General features: G+C 38.7%; 6 protein-coding genes across 8 annotated transcripts; 4 read left to right on the top strand and 2 right to left on the bottom strand.

Annotated features, from left to right (window-relative positions):
• The first annotated feature begins 190 nt into the window (after positions 1-190).
• Positions 191-960, top strand: LOC108105829. Its single transcript, XM_017212573.2, has 2 exons — positions 191-578; positions 661-960. Exons 1-2 carry the CDS (start codon positions 213-215, stop codon positions 814-816), a joined length of 522 nt encoding a protein of 173 aa, XP_017068062.1. The 5' UTR covers positions 191-212; the 3' UTR covers positions 817-960.
• A 96-nt stretch (positions 961-1,056) lies between these two features.
• Positions 1,057-2,525, bottom strand: LOC108105828 (transcription elongation factor S-II). Its single transcript, XM_017212572.2, has 3 exons — positions 2,388-2,525; positions 2,190-2,275; positions 1,057-2,129 (listed from the first exon to the last, which is right to left on the bottom strand). The coding sequence occupies exons 2-3, from the start codon at positions 2,259-2,261 to the stop codon at positions 1,260-1,262; spliced, it is 942 nt and encodes a 313-aa protein (XP_017068061.1). The 5' UTR covers positions 2,262-2,275; positions 2,388-2,525; the 3' UTR covers positions 1,057-1,259.
• A 397-nt stretch (positions 2,526-2,922) lies between these two features.
• Positions 2,923-15,425, top strand: LOC108105825 (ATP-dependent RNA helicase vasa). The gene is made up of 8 exons (XM_017212569.2): positions 2,923-3,035; positions 9,646-9,683; positions 9,739-9,919; positions 13,521-13,753; positions 13,817-14,560; positions 14,617-14,830; positions 14,888-15,165; positions 15,223-15,425. Exons 2-8 carry the CDS (start codon positions 9,663-9,665, stop codon positions 15,280-15,282), a joined length of 1,731 nt encoding a protein of 576 aa, XP_017068058.2. The 5' UTR covers positions 2,923-3,035; positions 9,646-9,662; the 3' UTR covers positions 15,283-15,425.
• Positions 4,227-9,219, bottom strand: LOC108105826 (plasminogen activator inhibitor 1 RNA-binding protein). Of its 2 annotated transcripts, XM_017212570.2 has the most exons (4): positions 9,077-9,219; positions 8,118-8,852; positions 6,415-6,684; positions 4,227-6,303 (listed from the first exon to the last, which is right to left on the bottom strand). In XM_017212570.2, the coding sequence occupies exons 2-4, from the start codon at positions 8,791-8,793 to the stop codon at positions 5,789-5,791; spliced, it is 1,461 nt and encodes a 486-aa protein (XP_017068059.1). In that variant the 5' UTR covers positions 8,794-8,852; positions 9,077-9,219; the 3' UTR covers positions 4,227-5,788. The 2 variants fall into 2 exon arrangements, with proteins under 2 accessions (XP_017068059.1, XP_017068060.1); XM_017212571.2 differs by lacking the exons at positions 8,118-8,852; positions 9,077-9,219 and adding an exon at positions 6,997-7,036.
• LOC121530156 (sister chromatid cohesion protein solo) lies at positions 9,935-13,223 on the top strand. The gene is made up of 2 exons (XM_041818622.1): positions 9,935-11,168; positions 11,506-13,223. Exons 1-2 carry the CDS (start codon positions 10,120-10,122, stop codon positions 13,202-13,204), a joined length of 2,748 nt encoding a protein of 915 aa, XP_041674556.1. The 5' UTR covers positions 9,935-10,119; the 3' UTR covers positions 13,205-13,223.
• Positions 15,426-15,958: 533 nt separating the features above from the next.
• Positions 15,959-17,304, top strand: LOC121530160. 2 transcript variants are annotated; one of them, XM_041818637.1, is made up of 2 exons: positions 15,959-16,029; positions 16,695-17,304. In XM_041818637.1, the coding sequence occupies exon 2, from the start codon at positions 16,813-16,815 to the stop codon at positions 17,107-17,109; it is 297 nt and encodes a 98-aa protein (XP_041674571.1). In that variant the 5' UTR covers positions 15,959-16,029; positions 16,695-16,812; the 3' UTR covers positions 17,110-17,304. The 2 variants fall into 2 exon arrangements, with proteins under 2 accessions (XP_041674571.1, XP_041674572.1); XM_041818638.1 differs by having other exon boundaries at positions 15,975-16,029; positions 16,760-17,304.
• Positions 17,305-25,199: the final 7,895 nt, after the last annotated feature.

Genomic DNA, 25,199 nt, shown 5'->3' on the forward strand with positions numbered 1-25,199 from the left:
ACGTTCAATGACTTTTATTAACTCATTAACTTAGCTTTTAACGCGTGTGACGATGTCAACGCCATTTATTTGATAATTTGTTTTAATATTTATGTAATTTAAATATAATTACGCTTCAGAAAGCTTAAATTGTAATTAGGTTAACCAAACAATTGTACTAACAAGGCAAAATTTGCACAACATTATTTAGTGCATCGGTACTAATAGCAGCGATGAAGTTCGTTTTGTGCATTTGCGTCCTTTTAATTGGGGAAACCTACGAATATGTGCGCCTTACAAATCTCAAATGCCAAAGTTTTGACAAAACGTACATAGACTTTTCCGAATGCCGCCTGAAAGTCATTGGAAGAGGAATTATAACCAGTAACATCAATGTTACGGTTTTAAAACCACCAATAACTAGGATGCTGATAAGATTTACTACTTATCGGAAACTAAGTGGTTACCATCCTTTTCTATTCAACGTTTCCAAAGAGCTCTGTCGCTCATTAAAGCATCCGAATCGTCTAAATGTATTTTACTACGTATACACCGCGTTCTTACCATTTTCCAATCTCAATCATACGTGCCCCATCTATGTGAGTAGCTTATACTTTGGTATACTTTTGTACTTTATGTTTAGACCCAATTATGTATTTTCAATTTTGAAAATGATTTCAGAATGATGTTTACATAAGGAACTTTACCTTAAATGATGGCATGTTTGCAAAGGTACCATTACCAAAGGGCAGCTATATGCTAACGCTCGAGTTGGATGACGGGATTGCAAATTGGGTTTCTATTATATCCGTATATTTTGATATTGATATTGAATAAAGGAAAATCTTTAATTTTTAACCCTAATTAAAAAATTCATTTGCTTAAAATTATTATTTGTTTTAATAACCTAAAGATCTTTAAAATAAAATGTAAAGATTTGGCACCGCATGAAACCCGAATTCATGAGAGTAAAAGCGTTTATCGATAGTCAATACGAAAGTATTGGCCTTATCAGCAACACGCTCCTTATCACCGGCATTGGAAATGGAAGGAAACTGATTGCGGCGGCAAGGCGTCTTCGTTTTATCAATATTTAATGTTTATTGAAATTTCTTTTCGTTTAGGTTTAGGTGGTCACAGTAAGCGCCTCCGCAATTGGGCAGCAGATACAAAATGTGTTATCGCGTGTCGTGTCTTTACGTTTCTTTTTTGTTTTAAGAATATGAAGGATGTATGGTGTGTGCTGGGTTTTTGGGATGCTTTTGGAACTGATTTTGAAGTTAGCAGAACTTCCATCGGTTGCCGCACTCGTTGCACATGACAAAGGTCGTCATAGGTTCATCAGCGGAACGGGTCTGCAGCTGGTTGTACGTGCAGTTACGCTTCTTGCACTTGGCGCACTTCAGGAGATCGGTCTTGGTGCCCTGCACAGTGGCAAGCTGGGCATCGTTGATGGCTTCCTTCACGAACTTTTCGCGTAGCTTCTTCATTTCATCGCTGGCCATCTCCTCGGGCGTCATTTTGGCCAATTGCTTGGCAGTGACGGCGCCGCACATAAAGTTCCCACGAAGTCCAGGATTCTTCGGGTCCTTTAAATTGGCCACTCGCGACCGAATGCGATTCTTGTACTTCATATCCGTGTTCTTGAACTCCGAATAAATGGCATCCTCCAATTCGGCAGCCATTTCTTCGGGTTCACCACATCCTTCGGGCACTTCGCCAATCTTTAGGGCGGCTGCCAACATTTCACGGCATTTAATGCGTACTGCATCTGTCATGCCGCCGGAGGGGAAAGAGGATTGAGAGGAAGACGAGGACTTCTTCTCTTTGTCCTTGCTGGAACTGCTGCTACCACTAGACTTGTCCTTGCTGGATGACGACGATGACTTGGCGGAGCTCGACTTGCCGACACTGCTATTGTTAGAGGAGCCCTCTTTCGACGAGCTGTGATTCGGCGTTGTGGGCGCCGGGCTCGCCAGAAAACGTTTCCAGTTCTTGATTAAGGTCTTGGCTAGAGCAATCACCTCATCGTCCTTGCTGCTTTTGCGCAGTTCGTTAACCGTCATTCCAATACGCGTCTTGGTCAGAATATCCAGGTTAATATTTAGCGTTTGCAGGGCCTTCAGCAAGTCCAAAGCTTGTTCCTGTCCCTAAAGATTTAGTATATATATTATAATGAAATATTATATTTGCTTAACCCCCAAACTCACTGTTCCGTCGCTAGCCATCGATATCTTGCTCATCTTCTTCTGGATCCGAAATACTTCCTCCTCCACGCTCATTTTGGCGACTGTATCTGATGGACATATACAATTTGTATCATAGGTTAGGTCAACTGTCGGCTATTATCGGCTTTAATATATGTTCTCCTTTTCTGACAGAATTTGTTGTGGCGCACTAGATATTACCTTTTTTCCCTCCAATAAAAGTTGTTTACTATTTTTTCGTTTCTGTATTCGCAGAACGAGTTGGGAGAAATACCCTAACGCGTTTTAGTGGTACCGGATGGCGGCTTGCCAAGAAATACCGCCCCATGTCTAGCACTTTTAGGTTCCAACTGAAGAGGGCTGGAAATGAAGTCAATTGATAATGTTACCATATTTAATGCAATGGCAAATTGTTAAGTATGAATATACACCTTTTGTTCCCAGCGAGTACACCCACCATCGCTTTAATACATGAAGTATTAAAATATTGATAAATATACTTTTTATAGAGGAAACCGTCGCTTATATAGAATTTTTGATTATTTTTGAGCTTACTTCAACGGAATATGCTAAAAATTGAACTAACTTTAATGAATACATGGTATTAACCATTGCCCCTTCAATCCATTCAAAAAATGTATAATACGAAGTGGATGTGCTACTATCGATTGCTAACTAGTTGATCGATATATATATACTATCGAGAAATCTTGGCACTTCTTTGGAACGGTAACCCTATTCTTTTCCCATTGCCGCTTTACTTTAATTTCAGATTTTTCTTAAAGAGCTTTGCTCGCTGCCTGACTCGTGGTAAAAAAAAGTGTTCAGTAATTGTGATTTATTTGCAGGGTAAGTTAAGTGTTTTGGAACTTCCAGCAAAAAAGTGGTCATTAAGTTTTCTGATATAATAATTTAATGCGGGGCAATGTTTTCTGCCTGGATATCAAATATTTAAAAATATAGCTTTATTATTAAAACAGCTTATTTTAAAAGTCCTAAAAATTGCTATTGCAAACATGTCGACCTATAATAAACCATATTAGCTATTTTCCGTTTATTATATTCGCTTTTAATTTGATTTTTTAATTACAAGTCATTTTCTCTTGCTTTCCAAAGTTAAAAAACATATCTAAATTACAATATAATAAAAGTCCTAAGTTGAAAAGTATTTCGCTATTTAGTTTTAACTGTGAAAAATATGTTTCAGCCTTTTGAGATTTTTCGCTGAGCGTCCATTTGCGTTTTCCTTTTGTCGGGCACCGTTAAGTTTCAGGGCTGCCGAGTTACCAACATGTATTGCCCATGGATTCGTTCCTCATTTGACAAGGGCTTTGAAAAAGTTGGTAACCCTAAATTGTGGCTCGCTTATTCGTTTCCTTTTTGCGTTAAGAAATTGCAGTCCGCGATAAAGGTTAATTTAAATACTCTTGTGTAAAAAAAAAATTTAACAATAAGGTGAGGGAAAAATTAGGAAAAATATTGGATTAAATCTTTTTAAAGATACGCTTTATGCCTTTTTTTTTGGCCCGCATTGAATATTTGTATTTTTTACCTATGTACAGTTATAATGTTCATTACAAGTTTTGTTTTATTTATTTTTATATATATTTTTTTATAATTAATTCATATTGAATATTTTTTTATTATTTGGAAGAGCAGTTTCAAAGAAACGCGTTTTTAAAGTTTCTAAAATGGCTCGCTTCGCATGTTTACTGGTGTTTTTTTTAGCGTTGTCTCTTTTGATCTTCTATTCCTTGCGTTCTTGGCTTTTTTTTCCATTCACATGCAAAAAACCATAACAGTATAGAAATACGTATTCTCTGAATAAAAAATAAAAAAATAATACTTTTTATCTACTTTCTTTTTTCTTCTTCCTCCAATGAACTTTGGTTTCTACGATTAAAAACAAATAATTTTGACGTTTACCTTAATTTTCTTCCTTTCTGTAAAAGCGCTTTTCCCTTTGTGATTGTGTATGCGAGTCTTGTGTAGTTTCATTTCCTTCGACCCATAGTTTTCACTAAAGTCTTCAATATCAAGTGTTTTTTGTTTCTTTATTTTTATCAAATAAATTTTCTTTTTTTTATGTTTAAACGAGTTGCTCAACATTTGGTTGTTGAATGGTTTGTTTCTTTGGGTCAAAATACAATATTTCAAAAAATGTCGTATATTTTGTTCATCTACGAGTTATTTTCTTTTCCTCACTTCGCTTTTTCTTATTCTTTTGTTTTGTGTGTTGGTTTGCCGTCATAAAATTGATTTTACCATGTATGTACGAATATATATCTCATATAATTTATACAGTTTCTAGTTAATAGAAGCAAACGATTTTACAGGGATTTTCATATTCATATTGGCGTTTTTTTTGGATAGGTTTTTTTCTTTGACTTTCCTAATATCTTTTTTTTGAAAGCGGGGCCCTCTCCAACTGTAAATCTACTTATTAAAGGTTTATAATTTGCTCCAATAGTTAATCAATAATTTTTGTTTTTATTTCTTTAATAATGCTTAAATTAATATTGTTTTGTTTTTGTATTTCAGTGTGTGTGTGTGGTTCAGTTAGGTTTTTATAATTAAAAGTAGTATATATGATGCATAGTTGCTTTATAATTATTAAATTTAAATGTTTAATTATAGAATTCGCATCGAAGAAACACAATTACAAAGGATTTAACACTTACTATTCTTTCGGTTTTGGGTTTCTTTTTCCATCTACTGATTTTAATATTTGTCCCTTCTGTTTTTATTTATTTTAAATAAAAGTTAACATAGTAAAAATAATAAAACGTACATTTCGCTACGAAAAATGGATTCGTAATAGGACAAGAAATTATATGAGTTATGAAAATGCTTTGACGGTTCTCCCGATGAAAACAAACTATTGTAATGTATTTAGTGTGTTTTGCTTCGTTCTATCGAAGAATTTGTCAGACCGTGATGTTGTTTATTTTATATTTTATCTTTAGTTTATTTTATTTGCCTTGTTCACTGGTTAGCGAATGCAATTCGTTTTATTAGGTAGGATGATTTTTTGATTAAGTGAGTGGTAATAACATAAAAAAAACAACTTTACATCTGATTTTGGTTGATGTTCTTAAAACAATTTCTATTTTCTCCGCCCATGCCGTTTTCTAGATAAATCTCGAAACAAATCTCGTATCGATATCGACGATTGTGAACAGACGTTAGTAATAAAATCCATAATGAGTATGGATGACTTAGCCTGACTTTGACTAGTTTACACGAGGTCACTTGCTTGATCGCGATTTTATCGGGTAAAATCAGATTAGTTGGCCACGCATAAACTAAAATTGCTTTTCGTGTGTTCTCTTCATATATTTAATATATATGCATAATTTATTATCCATTTTTTTTTTGCTTAGCTTGTTGGTATTCTTTGTTGCTTTTGGCTTATATGGCGGCTACAATTGTTTCTTTTTTCCCCCTTTTTTGTTTTTTGTTTTTAAAAAGTTTTTTGTCTGTGATATATGTAATTTATAAGAATTCATTTTGGTAACTTGCTGCTTCTCCTTCTTCATCTTCAGTCACCAAAAACTGCAATTTGAGGAACACCTCCTGGTCAAAACACTTCCACTCGCGATTTAAGCCAGTGTGGGGAACTGACGTTCGTCATTGACCTTGGGAGCGGTGTTCTGTTGCCTCTCGAAACGCTTGTTTTGCCCTGAACCACTGTTCTGATTGTTGTTTTGGTTATTGCCAGGACCGCGACGGTCGATGGGCGGCCTCTGGTTTTGAGCGGACGGAGCACCGCCCTCGTTATTTTGGTGCTGCTGTTGGCCAGATTGGCCATCCCGCGGGCCACGGTTTCCACCCTCACGGTTGTTACCGCCACCCTCACGATTGCCTCCATCGCTGCGTGGTCCGCCGCCAAATCCGCCGGGTCTTGGACCTCCACGACCACCGCGTCCTCCGAATCCACCAGGTCCACCACGTCGGCCATCGTTGAAGTTAAACTGAATGTCCAGAACACGCTGCTGCCTGCCCACGCGCTGTGGATACAGTGCAGGATCATACTCGAGCTCCTCTTCGCTGTCATTCTCCTTCTTTTTGTTGCTAGTCAAGACGACCATTTTCTTCCATTGTGTGGTATCCTCACCTATGGGAAAAATAGTTGAAGATAAGTTACTATAGTTTTTTAAATTCTAGAGGCTTAGCTTAAAGATCAGATTGAAGATATATTTCGGATTGCTTTTCTAAGTATACGCACCTTCTCCAGCCTTGCGGATGTTGAAGGTCGGCTTAACGCGCTGTCCTTGCTGTGCCTTCCATTCGTCCAGGGTCAGCTCTTTGGCCTCCTCCTCGGCGGCAGCCTGCTGCTCGTTCTGTTGTTCAGTTGCCGATTCGTCAGCCTTGGCGCCACCCTCTGCATTGCTCACATTGGTCTCGCTTTCGTTCTTGTTCACATCATCAATAGCCTCTTTGACCGATCCCCAGTTGTGGGAACCAGCTCCATCGCGCTTGTCAATTGATTTCACACCTGTGAATAAAGCAAGAACAGATAAATTAATATTAATGTTTTTTCCTTTAATTACAAAACCATCAAGAGCTGAGCTATCTAAACAAAAATGTAAGTAAATATATTATTAATTTATATATATATGTATATATATATATAATTATTTTTCCATCATTACAGACTATAAAAAAATAAAACTATTTTCAAGCTAAGCATGAGAGATGTATCTGTTTTTATACCATAAATTTCTTATTTTCATATATTGGACACCCCATTCTTGCAGTACCCGTTATCGATACCTCACTAATTAGGTCAATTGTAGTTTGGAATCACCTTGCCCATAGAAATCTAACAACATTAGGCTTTTTCACAGTCCTCGCATAGTGACAGATAAGCCGACAGCACCCGTTCGTTGGTTGTAATCAGATTCAGCGGGGGAACTATTTCTTTCTCTCTTATTTTTCCCTCACATATGCTTAGCAAAGGCAAAAAGGCCTCCTACAAACACTTGCGTTAGCCGTTTTGACGGGAATGCCGCCAAGAAGATGGGCAAACTATTTTTAACACATTTTCTCTTTCGATTTGTGCTGTATTTCTGCTTCTTCGCTTGCTGCCGTTGTGATTATAATTTTGGATATTCCAAAAATGAAAACGCATGAGAAGCAGGAGCGCGCGGCAGTGAAAAGTGGGAAATGCCAAAGAAACTGATTTTATTTGGTGAAAGAATAAGGTGTGATGTAGCTGCTTGTTGAATGTCTTCGGGCTATAAGTATTGATTTGACTAATCCACCACGTGAGACAGAAATTATCTGTGATGCTTGTCTACTTATATGTTTATGTGGTTTTAGTGTGCCACAATCGGTTTACACCTTTTAGCATTAAATCATCTCTAGGTTAAAATGTACTTGCTTGGTAATATAGTTTCTCATTTATAGAAAGAAATATATAGGAAATTTTATCTTTAAGCCTTTTTGGTTCTAGAATTATCGGTATTGTAGGATAAATTAATGATAATATCTAATCTTCTATCAATAGCTTGAAGTCGGAAAATCCTCCTATTTCATTTTATACAAGATATTCCTGAAGACGGCTAATATGTTATCATTAGTCTAAGCAGATTAAGCATGATCATTGGACTGTGCGTAAACTGTAGATGGAATGTGATTTTCCTGTTTTTTTGCATTGCTGCCTGCTGAGTTCGCTTTTCTTGTTGTCATGGAGCTTTGTTTTTGGATTTATTTGATAATTTTTCTTTTGGGTGGGCGGGCGCGCACATTTTGTGGTTATGTGCGCCTTCCCCAAGAGCTTCAGTTTTAGATCACTGACACGGAAAGAATATAAGAAATAATAATAGTGAAGTTGAATTGTTTCTATTTGACCTAAGCATTTATATCTAATAGGGCTTATCTTTATTTTTGCCAATAGATTTTAGTTGTATTTATGAACCTACTCACCGGTTCTATCAGATCCCGACTGGCGATCGAACTCGCGCTTTCTGTTCTGGCCGTCGTAGTTGCGGTTCTGGCGCTGCGGGCGATCTCCACCGGCACCGCCTTGACCGCCACCTGGTCCGCGGTAAGGGCGCGACTGCTGGCCATCGGGTGCACCACCATTTTCGCGGACGTTGCGACGATTGTTGCGCTGCTCGCGGGTCTCTGCGTTGTTGCCATTGCCATTCTGTTGACGGAAGTTGACGCTGCGCTGCTGCTGTCCCCCCTGCCCACCTTGTCCTTGACCCTGTCCTTGACCGCTGCCAAATTCACGTGCTCGGTTGGCGCCACCCCCTGGCCTCGGAGCACCTTGTTGTTTGTTGCCGTTGTTGTTGAACTGTTTGTCTGCAGATGGGGCAAACTTCCTGCCATCGGTTTTGCTTAAAGCATTGTTGGGCTTGTTCTCCTTCTCGGCCTGATTTGGTTTCTTGGCATTGGGTCCTCCAATATTGGATCCTGCGGCCGCCTTGTTGTTGGTCACCTTGGCGGTCGTTTTGGTGGCCGCTGCAGCAGCTGACGGCTGCTTCTTCTTGCCAGCTGCTGCTGCGGCGGCCGTCGGCGCCACAAGATTATCTAATGGATCGCTGACATCGTCGTCCATGAACAAGAGTTCATAACGATTTTTACCGGCGCTGTCCATGATTTTGTGGATGGGTGTTTTTTTATGCTAGCTGGCTGCTGCTTTTTCGCCGTTTTTCCCTGCAAAATAATTTTTACACACACTTTAGGAATTGATTGATTTTCCTTTTTCGCTCGCCTGCCTCACACCCTTTGAGATTTTTGTGAGGTTTTCTTTAATATTTTGTCACAAACTATGTTTGAGTGGTCTATATTTTCGGTTGGCTTGGGGCTTTCGATAAAAGCCGTTGGACTAACTTGAATTTTCGAAATTAAAAAAACCTTTTTTGGGGGATTTTTCTTACTTTTCTGCTGGCTGTTTGGTGGCTGCTGCTCTCTAACCTTAATTTTCAGCGTTTCTTCTTCGCCTCGCTGCTAGTATTACCTACACACACTGGCTCACGCGATTGCACACGCACATGGGCCAACTCACGCACACAGCCAACTCGACCAGAGCGCCCACATGTGTTCTTGGTATACATAGAAAAACAGAAACTCACGTTTTCCACGCGTTTCGGTGCGAATGGCAAAATTCACTTTGAATGGCAGCTGTGTTTAGGGAGCTCTAGAAGTTGCGCGGTTTATATAAGTTTAAATAATTCATGACATCGGTGGAAATATCTGAAATTAAAGGGGAATGCAATGAGGTCACTTATCATATAACTGTTTCAATAAAATATATACTGAATTTATTGAGCACTTGAAATCTTTTTTTTTTTAAGCCAGTTCGAATTTTAAATGACTAATAAGTAGAGAAGGAAAATATGTTATAGAAGTAAAATATTAGCCTTGTATCGCGGAAGATGTCTTCAACTAATAAACATTTATTGCACGAGAATTAACAGCAAATTTATTTTTGCTTATTTGATTTTAGCTTATTTAGAATCCAACATGTCAGACTGGGATGATGAGGTTTGTATAAATGAAAACAACAAAGATTCAGTTGTAATAAACCTACCTATTTTAGCCCTGTGCTAGTGGAGACTGGGAGAGTGCCGCCCCGGTTCGTAAGCCTCAGCAAGATGTATCCGAATGGAGCGATACTGAGGATAATGGCAAGGCCTTGGGCACGGGTAGCGGAGGAGGATATCGTGATGAAGGGTATGGCGATGAAGGTGGCTTCCGTGGGAGGCGTCGTGAGGGTGGTGGTAAGATATATTTATTAATTTATAATGTAAAATTATAATGGGAATTCTGTTTTGTTAATTTTACGCTAATTAAGGCGGCTTAGTAAAAAGAACTAATTTAAGTCTATTTTTATTATTATTTATTTTATTATTTTTTATTTGTCCATTGTTTTGTCATGTAGTTTGTTTTTTTTTGTTTTGTGTTTTCTTAATTGCCTTTTATGGATTGGTCAACAACCACAGTAGATCCGGAGTTGCCGCCGATCCCATCCACCTGTGATAAGGATGTCGTTGGAGAATTCATAGATCAGCTGGATCTGGTCAAGTACATTAACAGCCTAACGGCTGTTCGGAAATTGCGCGACTATTTATTGAATGCCTTTAAAGACTTGGTCAACCAGGAAAGAGCTACTCTCGAGAGGCTAGATCAAGAAAGACGTACTCAAAAGGCGGTACAGATACGCGAGACAGCTGCCATGATGGACCGCTTTATAGACGAAATCAGCCGATTGCTAGGCGAAAATGATCACGAAGAGACAATGGAAAGAAATGTAAACGGAGAGTCTCAGAACTTGAGTATGGATTGGGATGCACATGTTGCGCAATTGGAGATTACTCCACCACAGTTTGTTGTACCCCGACCATCCGGAATTGGGGCGAGACCAAGACCAAGAAGGGTAGGAGAAACAGAGATTTTGCCTGCACCTCAAATGCTACAAAATTTTGTAGATCATTATTCCAATACTCGTCGGTTGTACGATGTTAATCAAGGTGCTATACTAGAAGATTCTATTGAAATAGTAAATGATGAACGCCCTGAAATCGATCAAGTAGTGCCCTCTTCCACCTATGGTTCGTCAAGATTCCGTCACTGGTTAAGTGAGGATTACGTCGCACGCCATGAAATAAGAAAACTAAATTTTGGTTTACCGAATAATATGTTTCAGAGGTTGCCCTGGCCAGATGCCCCAAAGCCAGTTTGGCCGGGTTGCAACCTGTCTGAAAACCCCATCTGTACTTTTGTCGTAGTGCGTAGGACAATTATAAAACGGACTGATACAACTGGTGACCACAGAGGAGACAACTCTAGTATCTTGCAAGTTAGCAGTGTGGTAAACTTGGCACGTCATCAGAGATCCCAAAATCAGGAAACGCCAAGATTAGGTTTTGGCAGTCGTTACGATGGGACCCCTGGGTCCGCATCTGGGGCCCCTGAGACAGCAGCGGTGCGTGCTTCGAGCACACCACTTGGACAGAACAGCGATCCAGGGTATTTCAACAAAATATCTAGTACTATCCTTTGCCCTCTTACCATGCTCTGAAGTTCCTTTTCCCAATAAGCGGTTGTTTATAAAGGATTAAATTTTAAACATTGAAAACTTACAAAAACGAGACACAATTTAGGCAGTCACAAAAATTTGTAATGTTCTCATTGAACTGATTTTGACTGCTTGGTTTTGTCGCTTTCTGTTGAGAAACCTTTGAACAATCCAAAATGAATTCAGCATGCTTTCTGTTCAGCTCCAATCCCATCACTGCTCTTCGCTTACATATCCTTTCGCTTTACCTTTGAGTTATACATCAGCTAAGTAATGTCCGTTTCACAGCTTGTCATTTATACCCAATCTGACCTATGACGATGGGACCATTCAACTGTTGGTACCAGGAAGAGCAGAATCGACGCCACTGGGCCCCTCACTGCCAGGAGAACATCCACTAGGATTAGAAATGGAGAGCGGTACTTTGGCGCTACCAGGAGATGATGATGAAACAGCCGTTGTCGGACTTGCTGGGCCTTCAATAGTGCGTTCTAGACTTGGAGGTACCCCATCATCGACTCCTTTTTTATCTTTTCGACCAAGACTACCGGTCATCGACGAGGAGCATCAACGTCGTTTGACCTTAGTGTCACGTGAACTGCAGATGAGCGTTTCATTGCAAGCGGATGAGCCGGTAATGACGGCGGTACCGGAAGAATCCCAGACAGCTGTACAGCCGGTGACTCCACCATTGACCCCGCGCCGTGAGTGGTCTTCAGTTTTCCGAGCGCGAGATCATATTGTTAATTATGCCGAAGGACCAGCTCCCAGGGACCCACTAAGGTTCAGACGTCCTTCTCGTCCCCGGGTGCGTGCTCCACGACCAGCATTAGTTTCGACTCCTCCACCAACACCAGAACAACTTATACAACGAGAAGAAGTACTGCAAAGCGATCGGCATATTGCAACCACTTTTATGTCCAACTTGCTACAAAACGCTTCGACAGTAATTGAAGCTTCACAACTGGTAGTCGGCCTTTCACAGGTAGATGTATTGGCCTCAATTCCCATCGCCAGTCCAGCATTGCGCCAAATACAACCAACTACAGAAGCGATCAACTCTACTGAAGTTTCCCAGGCTTCTACCAGTTTTTCCTACTCAGGGGCTTGTATGGAATCGACAGCTTTCTTGCCTGACCGTGCAGGAGGTCCATTAGGAATTTCTGCCAATACACAAGACCAGCAAGCTCCGTTCGACTCTAATGCTACTGCATCATTACCACCCATTAGTTCTACTTTGATCGTCAAGGACAAAAATGTGCAAAAAAAAGGAACTTCATATATTAATGAAATTAGACCCGAAATTATGGACTGCTCAAATGGGATGAATGTTTCGGTACCACCTATTCCAATGGAAGTTGATGAAGCTCCTATGGAGGTTTCGAACACTTTGGCTAATATGAGTGCTCATGCTTATGTGACTGATGTGCAGATACTGCCGACGTTGCAAATTCATTCATTAAATGTTGCCAGTCAAAGTGAATGCCGAAAGGAGGTAGATTTTGGAATGAACTCAACTGATGGTGTTCAAACGACAAGAGAAGGTAGAAGAACACTACATCCATTACATAGGGTGTCAGTAGACGATTTGGCTTACATTTCGAGACATGCTGATATGCTGCGCCTAATGGTAGATCGCCAAAAGGAACTCACTATGCACGGCAAGTCCCAACTGCTTTTAAGTAAAAATAGCCAAGGCACTTCAAAGTATTATACTATGCCCGCTGTTAAGGTCTACGATCCAAAGGTTCTTCTGAATATGGATAAGAACAAGATTCGCGTTGTTCATGGCCTGTTTGGAGCGCTTGTGCGACAGCCCCAGGTTGACATACAGAATACATCGTTTATTACGAATCGTAAAGACGCCACTATGGTATATAGTGTTTTACTTGAACTTAAAACTGCTCACATTATAAATCTTAGCCCCGATGGTAGATTTTTTCCCTTCGGTAAAAAAATCGAAAAAGATTTTATTAATACCTTTTAAACGGTTTTTGTATTTTAGGCTTTTTTGAAAGAGATTGGATTTTCTACGTTTTAAGTTTTAAATATTTGTTAATTGTATAAACCGTAAAGTTACTTTCGTTTTTATTTTAACATGAAAAGTTATTATTTGATACAAATGATTTAATAAAAAAGACAAAAATAAAATACATATTTTGAAAATTAATTTTTGATCTATGTTTGGTTTTTTGATCTATATATTCCATTTTGTTTGTTGTTTGTCGTAAAAAGGAAAAAGTCAAATTATTAGAATTGAATTTTTTATAAAATTAAGTTATACACCACTTAAATATTTTTAGACGAAGAACGTCGTGGAGGTCGCGATGGCTTCAATCGCCAGAACGCCAAAAATTGGTCTGAGACACGTCGTCGCGATGATGACGTGAACAACAATAACGTGGTCCGGGAAGATGGTGAAAAAAAACGCGAATTTTATATCCCTCCTGAGCCGTCTACCGATGAAACTGAGATCTTCAGTAGTGGCATTACTACTGGTCTCAATTTCTCGAAGTATGACAATATTCCCGTTAAGGTAACATATATATTTTATATTTAAAAATTATATACCGACGAATAATAATTTAATTAAAATTAGGTGAGCGGTGAGAATGTGCCGCAGCCCATTAAAAGCTTTGCTGATGCTTACTTGTGTACCATTATTGGTAATAATGTTACTAAATCGGGGTACAAGGTCCCAACTCCAGTCCAAAAGGTTGCCATTCCTGTAATTGCGGCTGGTCGTGATTTGATGGCTTGCGCCCAGACTGGATCTGGAAAAACAGCTGCTTTCCTTTTGCCAATCCTCAGCACTTTGCTGAATGAGCCACGTGAATTAGTGATTGGAAAACCACAAGCAGTGATTGTGTCGCCAACCAGGGAGCTGGCAATTCAGATTTTCAACGAAGCAAGGAAGTTTGCATTTGGTACGCAACTAAAAATCGGTATTGCTTACGGTGGCACCTCTTTCAAGTATCAAAACGAGATACTTTCGAAAGGATGCCATGTTCTAATCGCCACTCCGGGACGGCTGTTGGATTTCGTGGAGCGATGTTTTATCACCTTTGAGGACACGCGCATCGTTGTTCTGGACGAGGCCGATAGGATGCTGGACATGGGTTTCTCGGGAAGCATGCGTACATTTATGATTCATGACACAATGTGTTTGGAACATCAAACATTAATGTTTTCGGCCACATTCCCAGAGGAAATTCAGCATATGGCAAGCGAGTTTTTAAAGAACTATATTTTTGTAACCATTGGTGTGGTTGGCGGAGCCTGCTCCGATGTAAAGCAGACCATCCATGAAGTTAACAAGTTTGCAAAACGGGCCAAGCTAATGGTAAACGGGCACATACCGAAGGTATGTAGAAAGAAACTGATTAATTTCTCTTTAAGGAAATTCTTCGCGAGGACGCAGATGGTACTATTGTCTTTGTGGGAACAAAACGTGGTGCAGACTTCTTGGCATCGTTCTTGTCGGAAACAGAATTTCCGACCACCTCCATCCATGGTGATCGTCTCCAGAGTCAGCGCGAGCAGGCCTTACGAGATTTTAAAAATGGCACTATGAAGGTTCTTATAGCTACGTCAGTTGCGTCACGTGGTCTTGGTAAATGAGGACTCACATTTTTAAGGATTTAAATATTCATCATTTTTGTTTACTTAGATATAAAGAACATTAAGCATGTAGTAAACTTTGACATGCCCAACAGCATTGATGATTACGTGCATCGCATAGGACGCACAGGTCGTGTTGGTAACAGTGGTCGCGCCACCTCATTCTTCGATCCAGATCACGATCGTGGCCTCGCAGGGGACTTGATTAAAATCCTGAAGGGATCTGATCAGACTGTTCCAGAGTTCCTTAGTAATTTAGCCGGTGGTGGTGGTGGAGGTGCTTGTTACGCCAATAATGACTTTGGAGGCTTGGACGTCCGTGGTAGGGTAAGTATTTTCACAGTGTAATCTTAAATTGTTTATTTATAACATTTGAACATTCAGGGAAATACGGTATCCTATTCAACGGGCGCCGATACTGAAGAGGATTGGGATGAAGTCTAAAGTCTATTTAGAGTTTTAACTCTATCAAATCAAACTATGACAAGTTTCTTGAAAATTACATAATTTTTTGTTTTTTTATGAGTACTTCTTATTACTTAACAAAAATAAATATTCATTAGAAATACATTGTTTATGATATTGGCCTTGCTTTAGTTTTATTAATTAAATGATTTATACAACCTAATACATTTTCAGAGTTGCTAAATATACAATATTTATATATTGATTTATTTAGAGTTAATTACTATGCCAAAGGAAATTTCATTTTAAGAAAATATTTATAAAAAAAACTAGAGCAAGAAGTGTACATAACATTTTAAATTTCAAATAGATATGCTAGATAGGAAACTTTGGAATATCGTAACACCGGGTATAATCATGTGTTTGTTTTTATGTACTCATCCTTCGTGTTTCATTGTTTGTTGTTTGCCTTGCCGTCTGCTTGGCTCTCTTGCTCTTGCTCTCCGTTAAAGCCGGCTTTTTGAACGCTTGCCTCGCCCTGCCTGTGCCACAGGCCTCCCCCAAAAAGCAAACCGACCAACAAATGTTGCCCTTTTGCGTTTGCTGTCTTTGCAGAACAAAATCAATAACTGAGAAACCCACCACACTGCTGCTGCTCTTTGTGTTGGGTTTTTCACTCCCGCAGCCAAGTGAAAGACATTTTAGTCTCTGACGGCATTTCCCAGCGCTCAAACACTTTCTTTTCGTCGCGTTCCGCCGACACATTTCCAAATAGTAGAAAAAAAAGTAAAATTGTTTAACTGTTTTTAAAAAAAAACTAATCTCGTGAAAAATAATCTTTGGCAGCCTACCATTTTGTGTTTCGTGCTGAAAAAAAATATTTATTTGGCCTTTCGGCTAGAGTTAATTTAAATGGAGGTGTTCTTGTTGTTTTAGAAGATTGTTTAACCTAAATGCGAGAAGCGATTATGAAATAAGAAAACCGTTTGATTTTTTTTGTTGTTTTCACAAAGGTTATTTGGATGGCGATTCTTGTCTGGCTAACCTCCTTGGTAGTCACTGCTAACCAAAACGCATTTTAGGATCGGTCTTGGGGTTGTGCGTAATGTCTGAACCCACCCTTTCTTACTCGGTCGTGCACCAACACCGACCAACCCACTTTTACTAGCAATCATCACATACAGCAGCAGCAGCAGCAGCGTAGAAACAACAATAAACGCCTTTTTAGCCGGCAAAGTCTTGGCATTTCTTTTTCCGCTTTTCTTTGCGAATGGCGTGATACGCTTTTCCCTAGTTTTCTTCGAATCACGCACCAAACTGGAGCAGTTAGTTTCCTTCAATTAAGTTATTCGTAATTGTAATCAAAACTGGGAGTTTCCTTTGTTTGCTTTCTCCGTGCGTTGCCTGCTTTTTTGGGTCTTATCTGATTAATTAACTTTAATTAAATATAGTTTATGAGTAAACATGTTAAAATTGAGATCGCATGCCAGTTTGTAAACAATCGTAAAATATCAAGCAGTCAAAAACTAATAAGATATAAAATAAATCAAAGACGAATTTTGGCACAGTATGAGCCAAAGTTTTAAAAGTTTAATGCAAGGCAGAGATGGGGAAGGAGATGGAGCTTCCTATTCGGAGCGACAGTCGTCGGAGGATGTGCCGGACTCCACAACGACAACAACGGCAACTACAACAGCCGGCGACGCTGGCGGCGGACCAAGGGATGGCGGCGAGGATGATTTTACCGATGACAACAATTTTGAATCAAATTTGCGACGTCGCAAAGGCAAAATAATATCCTGTGCCAAGGAGACCATCGAGAATGGTGAGTGCCAAAGACAGAACGAAAAAAACAGTCAGCATTAAGGTTAGGTAAATATATATATGTATATATATATAGACGTGTCTATGCCACACAGCCTTTTCTATTTGTATACGATTGGCAAATCCTAAAAGATGAATATTTGAGTTAACCTCCCCAAAGTGGAGGCATGTGAAAAACAAACTTTTAACCTTTTTATTTGTCATAGGTAGGCAAATGGAACTTAAGAAGAGGTTAAAAAATTTTCCCAATTTTCTGCTAAATAAAATATTAATATTAGTTTTATCTTTTGATTTAAAATTCTTTGGTAGCTAAAATAAATTAAACAACTTAAGGCCGTATCTGTTATCAAAATATTCATTAATTCTACTAAAAGTATATCACTTTTTTGCAATGATTTTCGTAGAAAACTGTTTAACCAAGTGCAAATCGATTTAAATTTTCCATGCGATTGCTGTCTCTTAAGACTTGGCAAGTTTTAAGTTTTTATATGGGCTGCGTTTTCGCACGACCCAAGCAACTATCCAATTACGTTGAAATTACTTTCAGATTGCCGTACTTCCTGTCAGCAATAGACAAATAAAAGAAACTTTTCCATGCATTTCGCACTGACAGCGGTGTGTGTGTATGGTGACGGAGGGCACCGAAGGCTCATTGCCATTGTCCCACTCGAGTCCTTTGTGCAGCGAGTGAAGCTATTGAAAAGCGTCGCCGTCTGAAGGCGCCATTTGAATTATTTATGCGGAAGATGACAAAGAAAATGCGCTTCAAGCTTTTGCATATTCCGCCCCGAGTGTCGGGTATTCCCCATTTGATTACTCTTTAATTGATAAGGCGCCTTGCTGGCTAGTTTTTTGCTAACTGCCTATCCCTATATTGATTGTATTTTCCTTGGTTATTATGCCTTGGCACATTAGAAGCTGAGTGACTGTGGAAATGGATTAACTAGTTCAAGTGTTTGCTTGTATTGTCCCACATATGAAGAGTTCTGCCACTTGGCTCAGGCTTATGTTTACTTGCGGTGACTTCCTTAAGGGTGGTTAATTAAATTCATTAGCTTTTATGGGTCAAGGTTGGCCTGCGTGTGTGTAATATATGTGGTGTCTATATGGAATTGATGGCTGAAAGACATTCATTATTACAAATGGAATGGGACTTGATGGCTTATAATAGGAGGGTTGGTTTTTTGACTTGTCGTGACTTAAGAAAGCAATTTGTTAAAGGGGGTTTATGGGCTGCATAACGTAAAAAACCCTAAATGTTATAACACCAGTTCAAACACCAACTAAAACATTTTTCAAAATCTTTAAACTTATGTAATCCTTTATCTTTTTAAAGATATATTGCAATTTGTAGCCACAAGTACAACTTCCGTTTGAATTTCTAATAGAATTACATGGTCTCCCACTTCGTTAGCTGTGAAAATTGCACAACAAATTTAGCAGCATGTTGTGGCGTTTTTCGCGTAAGCATATGAAGGGAGTCTAGCCCTACTTCCCTCCCGGTTCCTGACCTCGATTGGGTCCTCATCAGCCACCCACTCGAGGGTGTTCGGGAAGCGCGCGGATTTACGTGTTGCCAAAATGTCAGACATGACTTTTAAACTTTACTGGCAATCTGGGACGACCGAGTGACGTGGCCAACTAACACAACGACCAACGCTCACCAATGTGTTCCATTAGCAGTCAACCCGTTATACTAGAACTGCATTGCGTGTATTAGAAGGAATTAGAAGAAAATTTGGCGAGGAAGCTCATCGATTTTTGTCCAGTTCTCGCTGTACTACATAACGTCTGCTAATGGAATTGAATCATATACTCCAGTCATATCTATTGTTTGGCTTTTGCGTGGCCCCCATTTCTTTGCTCTGGGACTCCGTTGTCTAACTGTCTGTGTTTGTGTTCTCCATTTTTGTTTGCCTTTGTTGAAGATTGTTTTGTTGTCATTTTTATTTGCGTTGGCTTCAGGCCATAGCCTGTAAATTTGTTGGTTTGGCTGCCATCGGCATTGACAGCTCTCCTGAATGTTGGGCGGTTTGTTGTTGAGGTGGTTTTGTATAGATGCGCCATGATTCTGACAGTTAACCCCTTTTATGGCATTGTTGTCAGGGGTTCAAGTGGGAAATAAATTTGTTGTGCCCGCCGTCGTTTTCAAATTATTCTACGATATATATTATTTATTGTGGGCTTTGAATAAATAAAACGTAGCTCTGGAATATCGACATTTATTTTCAAAGTAAAACGTTTTTATGATTGGTTTCTTTGTGTATGCTATTCAGTTGCATTTTGGAACTATAATTGTGTTGCTGACTATGACATATTAATTATTAAAATAGATTTTACTTTTGAATCTGTTGTCAAAAGCTATTTTTCAATTTGCTGTTTCCTAAAAAGTCATTTTCCATGAACTGCCCTAACATTTTTCTTATTTCACTTTTCCCTTCAGGCAGTATGATACCATTTTCAATTTCGCATAAGAAAGCATAATGAGGACTGTGATCTCGTACATCATATATCGCGAGAACACAGCAAACACCAAAGAAAAGGCCAGCGAAATGTTTATTCAGTCGATTTTTTTCTGAAGTCTTTTCCTCAACTTTGTTTTTATATTAATGTTTTTCTCTAAGGAAGCTTATGGCCCAGCAAGTAGCAGACACACACATAACCCCATGGATATAAAAGCTTTATTTGTGTCAGATTTTCAGTTTTTTTCTTTTTTGGTTTTCACTAAAAAGAAATGCTAAGGGGGAATAAAGACATTCTTTGTGCTCCTTTACAGCTGCACTTGAATTTTGTGGCATATTCAAAAAGAGGTCATTGCAAGCTTCTAAGAATCTCAGACTCACATAAAGAAGAGAGGATATACTATCCATGCATTTACTATGTTGCTGAACTTTGTCAAAAAGGAATAACTGTTTTCCAAAATCAGAAATTTAATAGCGTTTTCATTGTTTGCGTTGCATACTTTATGGCGTTGAAGTGCGCATTACAGCAGCATTTCCTTTTCTTTTCTCTGGAAAATTAATGGCTGCTCTTAGGGCAAAGGAAATCTCAAATCAGTTGTAGAAAATTAAGTGCTTACGGAAAATAATATTTTCTGTGACCTATATTTTTATAATTATTTGGGGTTGAAAAATATGAATAAGATGGAATGACAAATTTATTAAATCCTTTTCCTCAGGTTTTTGATCACATACCTTTTGTTATCTCTTTAAAATTCAACAAAAATGTTCATAATAAATGGTAAATTTTTAACTGTTAGCTTATCACCTAGAATTTATAGACCAGACAATCTGAATAACCTTAAAAAAGACTCAGTCAACTGCTTATCAACCATATCTTTTATAGTGGCTCTTATAAGAAACCCAGTTGTATTCAGCTAAGCCACAATTCAGCAGAAAATCTTGATATGTAAATGCGTGGGAAAATGTGTGCACTTGTAGCCAGTGAGTTACAAACTACATACGTTCCCAACCTGATTATCCTTGCGTCAATCTTGCCTGCCCTGGCTGCTGTCTGTATTTTGCTCTGCCCGTGCAACTTGCAGACAACCGGATGTTTCTTGGTATATTTCCATCCGTTGCATAGTTACAATATGCTTGCTTAAAATCCTGCCTAAAACGTTGGCTGACTGACAGCTGATGTGGGATATTTGCAGGTAAAGGAGAAGAGCTGGATGTTGCATTTACCGGTTATCCCGCCCACAATTCGGTTTGGATTTGTGTGCGTTGATGTTTTAAATTGTTAAAGCCATCGTGGGCAAAAATCGACATTCATCTTCTGTGCTCTTGGCATTGAGAGCAGCTTAATTTCCGCGGAAATCCCGTATACGAGTATAACCTCCCACACACCTTGCCAGCTTGGTGGGTGTCGACTGGTAAAATGGGTAACATTTTCATTTGCGTAGTTGTGTGCCAGTTTGGCTTATAGCTTTGATTGGCTGCTAATCTGATTGGTTTCTGTCAACGCTTTCCACCTTTAACCTTTGCTTTGCTGACACTCATTCAATTAATATCAGTTTTATACTGATTAGGCTGAACATTTATAGAGAATTTTCTTGGAAATACATTTTGGAAGACAAAAATGGTATTCTGGATCGATGAGTTTTGTTGAAAAATATATTACATTCTGCAAACCTTGATACATTTCCTAAGGGCTATACCCATTTGTCTTAACTGTGTGCAACATTCCTCGACTCTTAAACTAGATTAGGTGCCCTAACCAGACATCCGCACAGGCAGTGTCCAAAATTGTTGTCAGACAAAGACTGAATCTAGTAACAAGAGAGGAGAAGGGATCTGACTGACATAGGTGGGCTGACTGCAAAAGCTTCGGCAATCTGACAATCTTGCCCGCATTCCCGATGAGCATAACATTGTTGTCTTGATGATGCTCATGTCCGGAGATGGCCTAGCCGAAAGCGTAACCCGCTTTGCAGGAAACAATAGACAGTCCGCAAAACCCAATTCCAAGGGAAAAAAGGAAGTTGCTCCTGCTCTGGCTCCTCCGGTTCTATCCTACCAGACTTTACTATCACCTCGTCGACCGACGTGCTTCCGTTCAAACTGAGTTGAATCGCCCACGGCATTGCTCTTCGTTTGCTACTCAGCCAAAAAAAGTGCACCCGAAAAAGGAAAATGAATACAAAAAGCAAACTCTTTGTCTGTATTTATATTGCATGTGCTTGGCTTTCGGTATGGTCTTGGCTAAAATCCAACCTACACAGCTATACGATTCCATAGAGGAATACACTGCACATTTCTTCAGTTGTGTATTTAAAAATAATCCCTAGATGAAAGCTTTGCCCTATAGTTACGATGTATAGTTCTTGTCTGTGATGTGATATTCGTTTTCCATTTTTTAAAACTTAAAGTACTTACGGAAATATAATTCTTTAAACTTCTACTTTTTTATTTCAGTGTAGGTATACATATTTACAAAGTCGTGCCGCAAGTGCACTTTGAAATCCTGCCGAAAAGGACAAAAATAGAAATTGAAAAATCAATGAGGCCAAGTTGAAGTTGAATGTGTTTACTGTCTAGATACGAACTTTATTAGATACCGTTCCGAACTATAAGAAACCTTTAATATTGGCAGAAGGTAAAATGAGGTCGCTATTTATGTATTTGACCTAGAGAATGTTTGTACTCATTTTTTACCGCCTTAAGGTTCAATACACTCTTAAGTCTACTTTTCAACAGATAAGCAAGGTCGAGTCCCTGCCCTAATAAGTATGCTTATATTTTTTAAAGCTCTTCTTTATGGCATAATTAATGGTACTGCAGCTTAAGTTGACATAAATAACTTTCGCCAGTTCCACACCCTTTTTATAATAATAATATAAATCATATCTCTTCAAGTGGCGTTTATGCAATATTTTCGCAATAAATATCATTGAATTTCAATGATTTTTCGTTTCCATAAATTCACAATATTCGCTTGCCGTTTCCATCTGTAAAAGTTCGATTGGTTTGTCATTATATATTTATTTTAATAAAATGTGCTTCCATATACCGAACATTTTTTAAGCGACTGCCTGGCAAATGTGCTCTGTTGATGTTCGCATTTTAGTTATTTAATTTACATCAGCGCAAAATCAATTTCCGTTCACTGTGAGTTTGCAGCCAGGCAGGCGAAGGAGCGGAAAATTGCTGTCAGAGTCAGGCAGTCATAATGTTTATTTAATAATATGACGGATAGTTGCAGACAGTTATGAGGCTTCCCTATAATAGAAATATGAGGAAAACATAGCAAGTTTACTTTTTACTATAATTTATTATATCTAGGTACAAACACAATTAATTGAATTACCATTAAAAGTAAATTTACCATGATTTTGTTATTGAACACAATAAAGTATATAGTAGTATTCAATTACTAAAAGCTTTATGATAAAAAATCTCATATAAGCGAATCACCACCGTATTGCAGGAAATGTTTTTCCTGCTTATCCAATGGCCATCAGTTGCCCCTTAAGTGGTCTGTCGTTGCGTGTTCTCGTTATACATCTTGTTTGCTTTGTTGCTGTTTAGCAGATGTCCAAGTACCAGTAAATCAATTAAGTTGGTATATATAGGGAATCATAGATTTCCATTGGTTTACCGTAAGTGCTTGTGCTGAAGTCATAGATTTTCCTGCGGTTATCCTGTAAGTCTCTTCCGATAAGCATCTCTTGTCCGTTTAAATGCTATTGCTATATGCAAAGTGGGCGTGTTTCGTTATTTGTGTGTGCCGCTAATGAGGCAAAATCTTCTTTCCGGTTGGAAATCCTGCCCATTTTTCAGGCCTGCATAGATGAAACTATCCTAGTTAGCTTTTGCCTTACCCAATCCACGATTTTTTGCTCGTTAAAAGCGGTTATCAATCATGTTTACCCATTTCACTGCCACTTTTCGTTTTCCTCGGATAAACGAGGCTTGAACAACATGCCAGACATGAAAATTTATGCCCGATGAGTTGTTCAGCAATTAATCAAAAATCTTCGTTTTTCGGGTTATTAGTCATTTAAAAGGTAGAATTGAAGGGTTTTTTGTTTTTAATTTCTGTCATAAGGTAAAGGGTTGAAAAATGATTAATCTCTTACGAATAGGAGACGGAAAATGTAGCTACTTTTAGATTTTTCAGGAATCATTTCGGCGCACTTTGCTGAGATTCTTTAACAATTTAACATTTCACTTGGACTGTCACCTTGAATAGCTTTAAATTCTGAACTAACCGCATGACAAAATTCTAGACATGACACAAAGTGCGGTTCTTAGGGCACATTACGTATACGCCATGGTAACGAGACAATTATGTCTGGGATGCCCATCCCATATGGATTTTGCTAGACTTTGACTAAAGTAAAAGCAAAAAACGTTTTACCCAACCTCAATTAAATTTAAACCAATTAAAATTTTAAAGCCGCGACAAGTCTTTTTTTTGCATCCTCTAAAAAAGCCATTAAAATGTTGCATATTATCCTGACAGCTTGTCCGTTTGTCCATGTGTATGTGGAGGAGTCCTTCATGCTAAAACATGACAGAGCTGCCAACTAAACAATGTTCGACAGAGGGGGAGAGTTTGGCTCCGTGTTGATGTCCTTGGCTTTTACTGGTTGTCTGGCTTAGTGCCTGCCCGGCTGTTGTTATCTCGCACCTTGCTGACTTTTGTTCTTGTCTGACTCGGGCCTGACCTAAGTGGATTTTCATTATAAACATAAGCAAGATTTATTATTTAATTTGCGCACATAATTTGTGATTATGTCCGCAAGCATTTACCTTGCTGATAACACTTCTTCCTATTAATGAGTTGAAAGGTTAAAAACCAAAGTATTAAAGATCAGAAAGGAGGATTAACATCAGTATATTATAACACTTTAAATTTGATTACGTATTTAACGTATTATCTTGCCTTTTTTAAAGTACTATTGTAGAAATTAAATATTAAAATCTCTTTCTCAAGCGTGCCCTTCACTGTTGTCACTTGAGACTTAAGAGAATGGGAAAATTGCGCTGTAAACTTTTCAAATCGTCGCCGTTAGCCCTCATTAACTTTTCTTTGGCCAACTAAGCAGAACACAAGTTCTTTTGTCAGATATCCTAAAGCTATTTCAGTTAAACTCGAGCGTAGAACTTGTGACTTAGATGTTTTTATAAAAATTATATTAAAATATTGTCGTTGTTGATGGAATAACCCTTGACATGGCTTAAAGGTTACTTTTTTATTCCTGTAATAAGGTTTATTTTGCTATCCTTGAAGCATTTTGATTTTCAATTGGCTGCTTTCAATTATATATGCAGATTCAATCAATATAGTCAGAGCTCGTTCAAGAGCTCGTTTTGCTCGAGAGTCCCTAACATTCATCCCTTTTTTTCCATTTCCCCTTAGACGTTTTGGCTGGGCATTTTGACAGTTTGAGTGGTTTCGGTTGTCAGTTATAGCATTTGAGAGAGAAAAGACTGGAAAAGCTTGTCTATTAAAAACCCTTCTGCATAAAGTATTAGCACTGAGAGAGAGGCTGACTGAATAATCTGGAATAGGTTTCAAAATTGTTTCATTAACAATTTATCTAGTTTGAAAATACAACATAAAATCATTGTGAAGAGCTAAACCACTGCTGATCTAATTGCATTAGTCTGATAACTGACCACTTT

The sequence above is a fragment of the Drosophila eugracilis genome, unplaced genomic scaffold, assembly GCF_018153835.1.
Source record: "Drosophila eugracilis isolate 14026-0451.02 unplaced genomic scaffold, ASM1815383v1 contig_353, whole genome shotgun sequence".
NCBI lineage: Eukaryota > Metazoa > Arthropoda > Insecta > Diptera > Drosophilidae > Drosophila > Drosophila eugracilis.